We start from the raw sequence: 14,582 nt of genomic DNA, 5'->3' as shown, positions 1-14,582 counted from the left end.
AACCCGTTGGAGGTTGAATTCCTTCAGAACTGAACCCATCTTGTATGTGGATACCGATTCATGCAGCATCCACATACAATAATTTGCCTGAGTATAAAAATCTGGGGGGGGGAACAATCATAGGGAAAAGCAAAGAAGACAATGATACGCGTAAATTAGTGTACACAAAAAGTATACAATGCCCAAGTTGTCGTGCCTTGAATAAAATTATCCATTATGGAAAAGTAATAAATCAGTATAAGCCAACACCAGGAAATGAATATCTTTAAATCACCACCCGCAATTGTGTATTACTACTACTGGGACCTACACGTCCACAATCAACGGAGTCAGCAGACCCCACTTTCATTTAAAGGCAGTGGACACTATTGGTAATTACTCCAAATAATTATCAGCATAAAACCTTACTTGGTGACGAGTAATGGGGATATGTTGATGGTATAAAAAAAATGTGAGAAACGGCTCCCTCTGAAGTGACATAGATTTCGAGAAAGAAGTAATTTTCCACCAATTTGATTTCGAGACCTCAGATTTAGAACTTGAGGTCTCGAAATCAACCATCTAATCGCACACTTTGTGTGACAATTAGGGTGTTTCTTCTTTCATTATTATCTCGCAACTTCGATGACCAATTGAGCTCAAATTTTCACAGGTTTGTTATTTTATGCATATGTTGAGATACAGCAAGTGAGAAGACTGGTCTTTGACAATTACCAATAGTGTCCACTGTCTTTAATGATTGTTCATGCTTATAGTACTTTATACTCTCGACTGATACTACTTATGCATTTCATTTTCCGAGTGTTGTTTATTACTTTGACATTTCATTTTCATAACAACCTTCCTCATTGCGAACCAGCCGCAATAAAAAATGAAGCCAAGCTACTTCCGAGCAACCAATGGAGTTGCTCGTTGTACGGCCCACGGTGATGGCAACAAAGGATACGCCCGACCTAAAAATGTGACCAATAGAAGCGGGCGTTGTATGTTTAGCTTATGAATATTTATACTTAAAATGCTAATCTCTCTTGGATGGCGGGGAAAACTCGAATTTCAAACATCAATTATTTTGATCCGATCCAATTATTGAAGTGCAATTTAAAAAGGCAGAAAGATAAAAACATAGATGAACAAAGGCATTTTAAAATGGAGAAAATACGAGGATAAGACATTAAAAAATAACAAAATGTAAACAAAACTAGGGCAATGACAAGTTAAGTTATTTAATTGAAAACAAAATGACTGGGTTGCAAGTTAATTTTGTAGAGCATTGGCATGGAACATAAACTTTTGTCAGAAAAATGCAGTTAAAAAAGTGTCCTTTCAATTTGTTATATGAAATTTAACTATATGACTAACGTTTTGGGGTGATATATGTTTTTGTCCTCTTTTTTTCACTATTTCGTTTTCAGCCTTTGCTACATTGGAAATTGTTCACGCTACTCAACTTTCATAAAAATTTCACACACAAGTCTAGAACTGTTTAGAAATACAACATTTCATGTTTCATATTGGTGTGCTATGTTAATTCACCTAAAAAATTGTCATGGTTCTTTAAACCTTCTAAGCTAAATGCTTCAATTGGAGTTTTAACTAGGAGAGACTTTGGTGCTAGTTTTGAAGATGTAAGTTGTTTTTTATTAGTCAAGTTCTGCTTGAAAGAGACTGGTAGTTCCATTCATTGAGAATTGGTGGTAGTTTGTTCCAATCGATAATTTATGTAGTAAGTATGTTCTGAAAACGGCTGCTATCATGAATTGATAATTGGTTCTTGGAAAAAAGTGGGAACATTTTGTCAATTGGGCTGACCTACATGTACATGCAATAGGCTTCACCAGACTTTTCAGGCTACAGTTTTTCTGAATTTCCCAAAGGGCCAAAACATCGGAAACCAGACCTAAAGAATGAAGAATATCATGCCTGTCATATTTGTCATATGATGTGGAGCAACCTTATGATTTGATTGGATCAATACCCCTACCCACCCCACCAGTAGTATAAGTATTGCAATTTCATCTATAAGTCTTCTGGGCATATTATAAAAAACTAGAGTACTAAAACAAAAGAAGAATATGAACAGTCAACAAAACATTATAAAGTTGATTAAATTCTCTTTATGTTAAATCCAAACATTAGAAACATTTGTTACTACATTTTTTTTTTTAAACATGTGCGGCGAATTCTTGTAATACCTACATAATAACATTGACCTGTAAACTGTTTAGAAAAAGAAATACTAAATGGACCATGTGACATGCCATCATATGTTTACAAAACTAGAGCCACAGAGCCTGGACTTCCTGCAGGCACAATTATTAATGTTTGTGTACACAGCTCAATGAAAGAGAACAACGATCTTGATTTTCATGGAGAATGGTTTATTATCAACTTTCGATATGAATAAAGGACGAGGGAAAACAAAAACTCAGCTGTTATTTTTACAACTCTTGAATTTATGTTGAAATTGTAATACAAAATCAAAAATTTCCCATGTGATCAGTGTAATAATTTGCCTCCCAGGCGTTGAAGTATCAGATGTCTTTACAACAAACTTGGCAATAGTCCCTATGCACTTTCACATGCTCACCATGAAATGTTGAAGTCAGTGCATGGTGTAAATGATAAATCATTCAAGCCTGGCGAATTGAAAATTAGAAGCAATTTTGTCTTGAACGGAGAGCATAAAAGTAAGTTTTTAGGTAGAACTTAAAGGCAGTTGACACTATTGTTAATGACTCAAAATAATTATTAGCATAAAACCTCACTTGGTAACGAGTAATGGGGAGAGGTTGATAGTATAAAACATTGTGAGAAACGGCTCCCTCTGAAGTAACGTAGTTTTGGAGAAAGAAGTAATTTTCCACAAATTTGATTTTGATACCTCAGATTAAGAATTAATTTGAGGTCTCGAAATCAAACATTTGAAAGCACACAACTTCGTGTGACAAGGGTGTTATTTTCTTTCATTATTATCTTGTAACTTCGACGACCAATTGAGCTCAAATTTTCACAGGTTTGTCATTTTATGCATATGTTGAGATACACCAAGTGAGAAGACTGGTCTTTGTCAATTACCAATAGTGTCCAATGTCTTGAAGCCAATTACCTGCAACATGTTTGTGTGTGGACATCTTACAACATCACTTATAAGCAATTTGATCAGTTTAAGAAAATGACTTTGGTAAATTTTCCTTCTCCAAAACACTTGAAGGCACTGGACACTGTTGGTAGTTACTCAAAATAATTGCTACCATAAAAACTTTATTGGGAATGAGCAATGGAGAGCTGTTGATAGTAAAAAACATTGTGAGAAACCGCTCGCTTTGAAGTAACGGGTAACTTCTCACTCATATATTTAAAAACTTCAGGCCTGAAGCCTTTAATTGGGCATCTGAAAGCACACACATTTGTGCAACAAAGGCGTTTTTTGTTTCATTATTCTCTTGCAAATTCAATGACCAATTGCATTTAGCAATTATGTTATGCATATGTTAAAATACACCAAGTGAGAACACTGGTCTTTGACAATTACCAAAGGTGTCTATTGCCTTGAAGTCTTATAGTACAATTCAATTATTTATAAAATACAATTTTATACTCCTCTCCAAAAGATCCCCCCTTCCCACCAAAATGTCTCAATCACCTCACCAAGTACTTAATTTTCTCCCCCTCAAGTTCAAAGGTCGCGATAAGACTCCGAGAGTCTGTTGTGTCCTTCTGACAGTTGATCTTTCCGGCGAGTACTTCCCCCGCTTTTAATGGAATAGGCTTCCTGAGGAGAAATACTGTTTGTTTCCAATGGGTACGCTGGCTGCTTGGACCAGTGGAAAACATAACCTGGGGGCGGAAAATGCATAAGAGGGTGAATTGCTATTAAAAAATTAGAAGCCTTTCTCAGGCATAAAAAGACATCATTCTATGCAACAAGTTTTTTTTTTTTTTTTGATAATTTCCTTGCAACTTAAATAACCAATTTAGCCAAATTTTTCACAGGCTTTTATGTTTACGTTGGAATACACCAAGTACTGGTCTTTGACAATAGACAAAAGGATAACCTGCCTTAAAAAGAAAAGCTCATGATACCACCAACAAAATCACCATCTTGAGAAAGTGTCTTAATAAGTTCTTGAACAGAACAGGATTCACAAAACTTAACTATTGTTGATTTTTAATCGGAAGACTTGCTTGGCATGAAGTTGATACTGCCACCAGTCGTCTTGAGAAATATTGACATCTTAAATGCTGTCATTGAAGACAATTGAGTTTGCAATTCAAAAACGATTGTTTAAAGTCTTTTAATTCTTTCCGCTTCATCCAACCCATTAACCAATCCCCCTTTCATTCAAAGAATCTTGACTTACTGTCTTGTTGCAGTTCTTTTCAAAAATTACATCAAAGTATCCGACAATCGCCTGTGAAAAGAAGTTAAACTTAATCAGAACTAAAACAATATCAACTACAAACACAAGAACTGAAATAGTTAAACACTGTGTTAACTTTGTGGTTTCTTGACTGGTAACTATTTTTTTGCCAACCTGTCACAACTTTATGCGTTTGTGTTTGTCACAACACTTACCATAAAACTGGCTCAACTGACAAATCACATTCCCTTCCCAAGAAGACTATCTGAACACTCCAACAAGAGCGCCTTATCTTAACATGTTTTCTCTGGTAGTATTTTTTATTGTAACTTTAAAAACAAAATTTTGCTCATGGCTTGTGTCTATTTATCTAGCTGTGTTTTTGTTCACAATGCTTTGAGGCCGTTTTGCGGCACTACTGCACTTTATAATTTTTCTTTTAATATTCTATTTTGTAACATTAGTAATACTTGGTATCTTAGAAGATTTGATGGTTGTATCTTTCATACAATCCCCTCCCCACCCCATCCTCCTGGAGAAAAAAAGAAAACTATGTTGATTGCTTGTAAAAAATGACTGAAACTTACCGTACACTCCCCGTCCCTTGACGCTCTCAGTTTGAAGTCTGTTGTAAAATCAAGGTCTTTAACATTCACGCTGGTTACGTCTAAACACTGTAAGTTTGAAGCATAACTTGACATCAATAATTGAAAAATTCATAATTCTCAAATGCTCTCAATGATAATGCTGCTGTTTGAATTTATCAAAATCCACCAAGAGTTTGTTCAATTGTGTTTACACCAAACTTATACTTTTCGCACTTTGCCCGAGACCTCATATACTGAACTTCATCATGATTCAAAGACATTTTCAGAGCTGTTTAGTTCAAAATCATCTTTTACTATACTTCATCTTGATTTAAAGAGTACATAACAATGATATAGGCCTACCTTTTAAAGCCATTATACACTTTCGGTAAACAGTATTGTCCAAGTCCCACACTTCGTGTATCACAACTTATACATAAAATAACAAACCTGTGAAAATTTAGGCTCAATCGGTCATCGAAGTCGAGAAAAAATAACGGGAAAACGTTTTGCCGTGTCATGACATGTGTTTAAAATAAATCCGTAATTCTCGCTATCGAGAATTTATATTGTTTTAATGTTTTCTCAAAAAGTAAAGCATTTCATGGAATAATATTTCAAGAGAAGTCTTTCACCATTACCTTCTGTAAACCCTGTAAATTATTTGTAAATCTGTGACCTTTTTTTTTTTTTCCTGTACCGAAAGTGTTTAATGGCTTTAAACAATTTAAAGACAGTTTTCCCAATATCATCTTATATACCTTCAGCACCACATGTGGCAAATTTGTGTTATGTATTCGTTTACCTTGACCATCGCTGCATCAGACATGACCGTAGCAGCGTTTATAAAATCCACTGACGTCTCCTCTAGTACGCAAGACTTCATGCACGTCATTTTAAATCCATACACGTCATCCCAGAATGCTACCCTGGAGGCGTGGCCGACTGTGTCACTAACGGCAACCAAACTCAGGGTGCACAGATCGGGATAGACTGAAGAAAATAAAATAAAAGTGAAATGAGTGCATCCCCTTTGATACTATGCTGTACATAAAAATAGAGTGGTACAACACTATGCCCACAGAGTACTATAAGAGTAGGCATGTTACAACAGGCCTCAAGTTAACCCCACGGCACCAACAGCAACAGACCGATCCATTAAGCTCCGCCCCATTGCGTATTGACCAATCACAACGCAACAAAGGTCGACACTAAGGTCCGACATGCTTTGCGCGCGCGGCAGACATGTGCAGGATCGGTCTATTGCCGTGGTGTCCTGTGCTTTGGCCATGTTGCCCTGTTCAAAGTTCCAATACAACTTGAAAATTTCCTCATAGGGGTGCGGTCAGGTGCCCCTTACCAGTGAAAAAATACTGTGCCCCTTTCAGAAGTGAAGTTAAAGGCAGTGGACACTATTGGTTATTGTCAAAGACCAGTCTTCTCACTTGGTGTATCTCAACATATGCATGAAATAACAAACCTGTGGAAGTTTGAGCTCAATTGGTCGTCGAAGTTGCGCGATAATAATAAAAGAAAAAATACCCTTGTCACACACACGAAGTTGTGTGCGTTTAGATGGTTGATTTCGAGACCTCAAGTTCTAAACTTGAGGTCTTGAAACCAAGTTCGTGGAAAATTACTTCTTTCTCGAAAACTACATTACTTTAGAGGGAGCCGTTTCTCACAATGTTTTTTACTATCAACCTCTCCCCATTACTCACTCTCCCCATTACTTGTCACCAAGTAAGGTTTTATGCTGATAATTATTTTGAGTAATTACCAATAGTGTCCACTGCCTTTAAAGACCTGTTTCAATCTTCACGCAATGACCAAGGGGCATACGTGGCTCGTCCCACCCCAAATTATAACATGACCTACCCATTCCTCCGTTGGTTAAGTATTTGTCCCTGGCATAGAGAACTGTGTCCAGCATTGACTCGAACAGAAGGAAATATCCCATCCATTCTGATATGATTACATCAACCTGGGCAAATGAACAAAACGAGCTTGTAATAATTGTAGTGCTTATAGTATTAGGAATTCGAACTGGTCTCTTGTCACCGGAATGCTCATCAGTGGTCTAGTTAGACAGAGGACAAAGAACTAACTTGGCCCTTTTGTGTAAAAGATCCTTAGTATGAGGGATTCGAACTGGTCTCTTGTCACAACGGAATGCTCAGTGGTTTAATTAGACAGAGGACAAAGGACAAACTTGGCCCTTTTGTGTAAAAGATCCTTAGTATGAGGGATTCGAACTGGTCTTTTGTCACACCGGAATGCTCAGTGGTCTAGTTAGACAGAGGACAAAGTACAAACTTGGCCCTTTTGTGTAAAAGATCCTTAAGAATTGGCGCTTACAGAAGCAAGACATTCTGGGCTTCTGTCAAGTGGATTGCTTTTGAACGGTAGTAATGGCCTCATACTGTTATCTTGCTTTGCATCTTGCTTGTTGCGAGTAAGGACCAATAGCCTCCCAAGATTTTATTATTAATACATACCTTGTCGACAGGGAGTGTGATGTCTTCAACCCTTCCCTTGATCAGCGTTACAGTATTCTCAAGTTTGTTCTGCCTATCAAGTCAAAATATAAATAAGGGAATCAATGTGTGGTGAAGAGGTTTTCAACTAGTGGTTTAATCCCAACGAGGCCTGGTTCTTGATAATTTTACCGAGATTTTTATTGAGGCTTTGTGAAAGTGAGTGTTCACTCACCATCTGTCACATTGTTTTTGTCTAAATTGCAAGTTTAGCTAAAAACTGTCTGTTCCAACAATAAATTCCGGAGTTTGAAACTACAGTTATAGTTCCTTGATACCACTTAAGGCTGACAAATTTAGTCAACTGTTAACAATGGCTTGCATTTCTGTGATCATGTAGCAAAATCAAACAAAGAAAGGCAAACCACCCTTGAAACCTAAAAATAAACTTACCTGACAATATCCATGGCTTGATAGACGATGTCTGATTGGTCAACCCCTATCACCTGCTTAGCTCCCGCCTTGGCAGCAAACATGGACAGAATGCCGGTGCCACAACCAACATCCAACACAACCTGAAATTAACAAAACAAAGAATGTGATGGAATGGTTTACTGTGACACTTTAAAAATTTCTTGTTGAGGGTCGAGGCCTGGTAGTCTCCAAGGACTTCTGACTCAATTTCAGGCATGCAACTTTGAAAAAAAAAGAGGAACATTTTCAAAGGCACAACACAAGTGCGGAGCGAGGCAGCCGAAACGCCACGGGACATGATACCCACAATGGTACCCTAGAAAATGTTGAGGTTTATTATGCTCTTAGGTGCATTGTTAGCATGTACTAGGCTTATTTTACATGATTGTAGTTCTACACTGCTGTTGCCAGGCATATATTAGGCTATAAAAAAAAATCTGAAAAAAAAAAAATCCGAAACGCGGAAGAGTTGCATGCCTGCGATTTATGGTCACTTTATAGGGACTGAAAACCCAATCCACACTGTTCACATGGTTTCATTGGCAGGATTTGAACACGTGTCAAATTCAAGCATTTTTTATGCATTTCCAATCCAAAAGGTTTTTACATATTCAACCTACACTGAGACGCACCACAACATCAAAGAACAATGAGAGGGGACCAGTTGCTCTCACTTGTTGCCTCTTTTGCAGCCTACAAGACTTAGCGACAAGCCTTATTAAAATGTGCCATAAGCCGGCTAATGTTAGATAACCAATACAAGGGGTTGTGAGAAAACAGCACATACTGGGAAAAATAAAATGGCCCGGTGACATCGATCACTCCTGGAAACAGTGTAGAGTCCTATACCTTATTCTTGAAGATGTGCTGGTTGTCGTAGATGAAGTCTCGGTAGCTTTCCGTCCTGACTTTATCCTTGAGCATCTCCTCGTGGATGCCATAGTGGGCGTAGGAGTCAAAATAAGCCTGGTCTTCCTCAGGGGTTTTATCCGGGGCAGCAGAGGATGACAACTTGTCTCCATCACTGCCTGGAGATGCTAAGACTTTCAGGGCAAATTCTCTGTGAAGGAGGTTTTTGGGGGTGACACAAATGACAAAATTATCACGACTGGGTTGTTGTTCTTTTAGCGGCTGACAGTTTTCCTAGAGACATGGCCGTTACACCGTGGTCTGCTTGTTTTTGTGGTTAGACTGCATGACTTGAAATCACAAGGTTGTGGGTTCGAATCAAGGAAAGCTCACCGATTATGGAGAGCTTGTGGTTGATAGAGTTATACTGCAAATTTAATTGTCGGTAGTATTTGTAAGTTTCTCCGCATGGCTAAAGATGACAAGGGCCCAATTTCACGGTTCTGCTTACTGACGAGTTCTGCGCTTGTGAGCACCATTCTTTGTTTGCAAGGCAGGCGGCGATTTTCTGTCTTGGCGAAAAAATGCCTAGTAACGCGGAGTACGCACACACACAAGCCGATATTCCCTACTAAACTGTGAAATGCATTTGAAGTAAGCGTGGAATTTCAAATTAAGTAAGTGCAAATTATTTGCATATGGTAAGTAGAGCCATGAAATTGGGCCCAGGTCCTTACAGCACACACTTTAAAGCACCTTTTCTATGGGCCGTATTCTTCAGTCTCGACACAGCAAGTCAGCATTTAGTGATTTCAAAAGCGTTAGAATCATCAGATTCATAACCCAGTGCTATTCATCATTCTTGCTCGAGATATCAGGACAAAGACCCACTTATAGTACATATATTTTGCCTTTCTTTCATTCATATCATGGGGAGACACTGTAAATTTCCTGGTCCCAAAAGGCTTTTACAGTAATCACCGAAAAACGCAGCAAATGGAGGAAACTTCTGGACGTCTGCTCTGCAGTCAAAGCAAAAATAGTTACCCACTCAGCACAGACAATTTTCAGGAAAAATATTTACTTAGTGATGTTAAGATCCTGCATTGCTCTTGACAATGACTCTTCCGCGATGGCTGCTCTCTGCTCCGCGGCCTGTAACCTCTGAAGGAGTGCCCGATACTCCTCTGCTGGAACTGATATGTCGTCTTGGCGACCACCTGACGTGTTATCTTGGGATGTTTCTGATAAACTTCCGTTGTCAAGAGATTCAATATCTGTGGGGAACGAGCGAATGAGTGAAGATGCAGTGTTACTGGAAAGTAAGCTCTAGCGAGAGCATACATGTACATACCCAAGCCATGTGAACACATAGATGAGACGATCGAGTGCAAGAAAATAATCTTGGGAAAATGCCCCAAAGGGGAGGGGGACCAGGTCCTCTAGCCTCTGAGGATTAGTGTTTTTACCCTCACAAAAATGCACAATCACTTAACCCTTCTTCTGTCTGACCATGCAATGTCATCCCCCGTGGTTTGGAATGATAGATAAACTTCCAGCCTGGTGTTTTTGGTGTAAGCAAGCACCCTTGTTTACAGGTTTCCTCAGGCTTACGAGCTACAGTGATTGAGTTCACTTAAGAGACAAAAGGTTGGTCATAGGAGGGTTCTAGTATACAGTTGTTGCTTACCGAATAATAACAGAGCATCATTTGCCAGTACGGGCTTCATATATTCATCGCTGGCCCAGGGTGCATTGCTCGTAGGATTGATGTTATTCAGATCCGAACTAGTTGAATTCTAGAAAGTAATCAAAAGAAACAGTAAGAAGATTTTGTACTGTGGGCTACAATTATTTTTTCCAGAGGTCTTTGCCACTACTCCTAGGGCTGAAACAGGGTTTCCCCTGTTACAGTCCATACGGATGTAGGCTTGGGTATCATCAGTCCGAAGCCTGGCCAGTAGAGCAGAAAGAACTACCTCCCCAATTTTACGTGGCAAGTGTCACGACAGGGACTTGAACCCACACCCTGCAGATCAAACACCAGAGCTTGAATCCGGTGCTCTTAACCGCTCGGCCATGACACGCCACTTTGTAAGTTGACAAAACAGCATCGCGTCAGCGTTCAATAAACACATACTCCAACGTGTACTTCGTATTCAACGCGCGTGCAGAATGGTGCGTGTGTTTTCTCGCGGTCTCGTCGTGTTTGTGCAAGAAGCATCACCAGTGCGCCCTCTAGTTCTTATATATAACTCTATGAGCACAACCAATATGCAGACTAGTGTGGCACCCTGTATTCACCGAAGCCTTTTTTGACACAAAATGGCTTCTTATCACAATTTTGTTTTCATAAAAGTGTTTTATTTACCTTAGAGCGAATATAGTTGACCATTTTGATGAAAGCAATGCAGTCCATATCTGAAGCAAATCAAAAGTAGTACAAAATGTTATCTGCTGAACTTGAACGATAGATTAGTAGAACTCAAACCAGTTTAGAAGTAAATCATATTGACGGATTTAAACAAATCTTCACCAATTTGGCTTGATTTTGGCCTTGTTGGTTCTATTTTAAGAAATTGTTTACTTCTGAGAAAAATTAACTACTCTCAAACTCAAAATCGACAACCGATTGAGCTAAAATGTTCACAGGTTTCTTATTTTCTGCATAATGTTGAGATATACCAAGTGAGACGACTGGTCTTTGACAATTACAAATAGTGTCCAGGGTCTTTAAAAAGGAAGAAGAAGAAGAACAAGAAACCCAGACAATCTACCATATTTCCTCCGGTTTATTCTGATGTCAAAGTCATGGATCTTTGGACAGTGATTGAAGAGGACATCTTCAGGCGATGGTAGCATGGCTTCACAAAACAGACATCTTGCATCTTGGTTGCTCCCCTCTGTCTCGTCATCACATTCTAACCAGGTTTCTTCATCGTCGTCATCTTCCATCTCGTTCAAGAGGGTTTCGTCGACATCTTTCTCACCTAGTGATGAAAGAAAATAAGTAAATGATGTGGCATTACTGGTCCTCTGATTACATGGGTGTTGGAATGGTGGGTCAATAATTGATCATAAACAAAAATCTAGATTGTGGGTAAAAAGAATAACTCTTTTTCTAAAATCCACTTATTTTTCTGTAATGTGGGACTAGATTCAAATCCTCCATCCAGTTTAAATACAAAAATAATGATTTTTATTAAGGGAATAAAAGGGTAATGACGAGTTCTTAAACAGCCGGTTAAAACCGGCAGGGTCGTTGCAGTGTGATTTGAAATTCAAAGTTTAAAAATTAATTTGTGAAGAATCTGTTGCGCGTGGGCTGTGTGTACTGTGTGTAGAATTTGCGCTGTTACTAATAGCTATGAATTGCGCACTCAGCGTGATAATATTGGCGTACGCGCCAGCCCGACTTGCGGAATCCAGCCGGTTATAAACAGCTCCAGCTGGTCATTATCAACCGTTTAAACACACCCACGTGATGCACTCTCCACTAGGAGCAGATAAACTGTCTGGGGTATTTTATATTTATGAGTATAAATTAACTTTTTTATATTATTAGTATTATTATTACTTAGGCTATATATTTTTATTTGACAGAATGTTTTCTTAAGCTTATGTCGTACTCTATTCCCCATAATTTGTTTACTCTGTATTCTTTTCAACAAACTAAATATTCCTCCATTCCAAATAAAGCAGTTTAGAAAAAAGTACGTGGAAGAAATGGGCGGGGCTTCTTGACCCACTTCACTTTTAATGACTTTATTAGTGATGACCTACTTTTAATTTATTTTATTTTATTGGTCATCATATAATTATAATTCATTATCAGCAGATCAGCAGAGCAGCGACATGACAACACACAGAAATATTTACTAGCAATACATTGAACTAAGTTCAGAATAGAAAATTCATCACGGGGACACAAAATCCACGAGATTTCAAAACAAATCAGTACAAATAAGATTCATGTAACTTTTTATTGTATTTACCATTTCTGGACAGAAAACATGTGTCTTTCGTGGATCTCGCCATCTTGATTTCTGTGGACCACATGAGGGCGCCCTTCCACTTTCCCTGTCCTCAAAAACATGGTGCTGAGGTGGACGTGCTGCCGCGCTGTGTTGAGGTGAGTTTTTAGAGACGAAATTTCCTTATTTTTAAGAAACTATTTACTCAAATAAACTCAGGTTTTTATTTCGTAGTTGTTTTGAGATGGTTTATGTCAAAACAATGGTCGCGTCAGTATCGTTACTGGACGAGTTTACCTTGTTTTTAGTTTTCTGTCGACGGAAATGAATGACGAACCGGTGTGACTCACAAGGCAGAATGACTAGAATGGCTCAACCATGGTTGAACAAAACAAAGTGTTTTTGTAGGTCAGCTGGCGGTCGGGGTTGAGTTTTAATTTAGTTCATGTGGTCCAGACGTCTGCTGCCCACTTTCCTGTCAACGTTACACCCACTTTGTAATGTTGTTTATGTTGATAGTTGTGCTATGGTTGCAGTGAATTGATTGAAGTTCCTAGCTTTTAATTAAACATTTATGTCTGTGTTTTGTCAGCATATCTCATCTTTACTGTGCAGTTTCACATCATCTTTCTTTGTTTTAAACCTTTTGTACAAATATGAATATGAATGAGTTTATGCCAGTACAGAATCCGTGACTTGGAAATAGTGGTAGGTGATATAAAATTTGATATGACTAAATCTTTCCCCTTTAGTGCAAAATTTTGTCAAAAACATTATGTGTCATTCATTGGCAATTTATTTTTTAAATTGTAAACAAGTTTTCCTTTTTTTGGAAGTTCTTTTGAGATTTGTTCAACAAATAGAAGGATGTACATTTACAGAAATGTTTCCGTGGCTGTTGCTCTGCCAGTTGAAAAAAATAGTTTGGCAGAAGAAACAAGGACAAAGAGAGGGAGAGAGATAAAAATGAAAAAGAAAACAATTCAACAACAAAATAGACAACAACTTGGCAGTGCAGAAGCCCTGATTGATTGACTGGAAGCGTTCTCCCATAATCGTTGTCTCCTGGCCAAATGACAGTTAAAACACCTGAGGATCAGTCAACATTTTCTCTGAGTGGTCCGGCTGGCTAGTACAGAATCATCCCTGGCTGATGCACTGCCAAAAAGATGAGCTATGTAACTGGTCCTGCTGTCTGCCAGTCATTGAAAAGAAACGGACAAACCCAGATTTACTTTTCTTCTTTCTTGTTTTGCAGCTACTGGCACACCCACTGACTTTAAGATATCCCATGAGATGCAACGCTGCCAATTCAGACTTAATTCCAGCAAGTTTAACTTCAGCTCAACACAGCACCGATCCTGAGGATTAGGGAAACAGATTAAGAGAGGGTCAACATCTAAGACGTGAAGTAGAGGTCAATTATCAACGCGAGAAAACCTCTAAAGAGAACTACAGTACTTCACTCAAGGTAATCCATCACCTTTTTTACATGGTTGTTATTCCAGAAGTTATCGATCTCACTAGCACAAGTTAATTTATTTGGTCAATATTCGCAATTTCATGCCGATGGGCATAAATTTTGGCTGATACGCAGGCAAAAACAAAAATCTTGTAAATGATTGGATACTTAATATTGCATGCAAATATCTACTAAGCATAAAAAGGGCGGGATACCAGTCTCAGATTGTGTATGTGACTTACTTTGTTTGCCGGTAACCATATTCTGGTAAGCCTATTGTTTTTGTGCTTAGCTACTGTTCAGCTCTAAGAGCAGCCTTAGAAAATTGGGCTTAGAGTTAGTTCTTGAACCCTGGATCTTAAAGAAGACATTTTTGTGCTTTTATCTGATCTTGCATT

General features: G+C 38.4%; 2 protein-coding genes across 2 annotated transcripts in view; one reads left to right on the top strand and one right to left on the bottom strand.

Annotated features, from left to right (window-relative positions):
* Positions 1–2,198: 2,198 nt before the first annotated feature.
* On the bottom strand, positions 2,199–12,810 carry LOC139937062 (protein arginine N-methyltransferase 3-like). The gene is made up of 13 exons (XM_071932044.1): positions 12,744–12,810; positions 11,526–11,738; positions 11,120–11,169; positions 10,439–10,547; positions 9,833–10,025; positions 8,749–8,959; positions 7,879–8,000; positions 7,447–7,519; positions 6,827–6,932; positions 5,754–5,941; positions 4,949–5,035; positions 4,362–4,412; positions 2,199–3,837 (listed from the first exon to the last, which is right to left on the bottom strand). Exons 1-13 carry the CDS (start codon positions 12,805–12,807, stop codon positions 3,640–3,642), a joined length of 1,665 nt encoding a protein of 554 aa, XP_071788145.1. The 5' UTR covers positions 12,808–12,810; the 3' UTR covers positions 2,199–3,639.
* LOC139937061 (cold shock domain-containing protein E1-like) overlaps positions 12,805–14,582 on the top strand; it is a 20,420-nt gene continuing 18,642 nt past the window's right edge. The window contains exons 1-2 of the mRNA XM_071932043.1: positions 12,805–12,880; positions 13,981–14,193. The gene's annotated coding sequence lies outside the window, so the exon portion shown is untranslated. The remainder of the gene's footprint in view (positions 12,881–13,980; positions 14,194–14,582) is intronic.

Source organism: Asterias amurensis, chromosome 5 (assembly GCF_032118995.1).
Source record: "Asterias amurensis chromosome 5, ASM3211899v1".
Taxonomy (NCBI): domain Eukaryota; kingdom Metazoa; phylum Echinodermata; class Asteroidea; order Forcipulatida; family Asteriidae; genus Asterias; species Asterias amurensis.
Note: the sequence above shows the minus strand (reverse complement) of the source record. Positions and strands in the feature narration are given on the sequence as shown.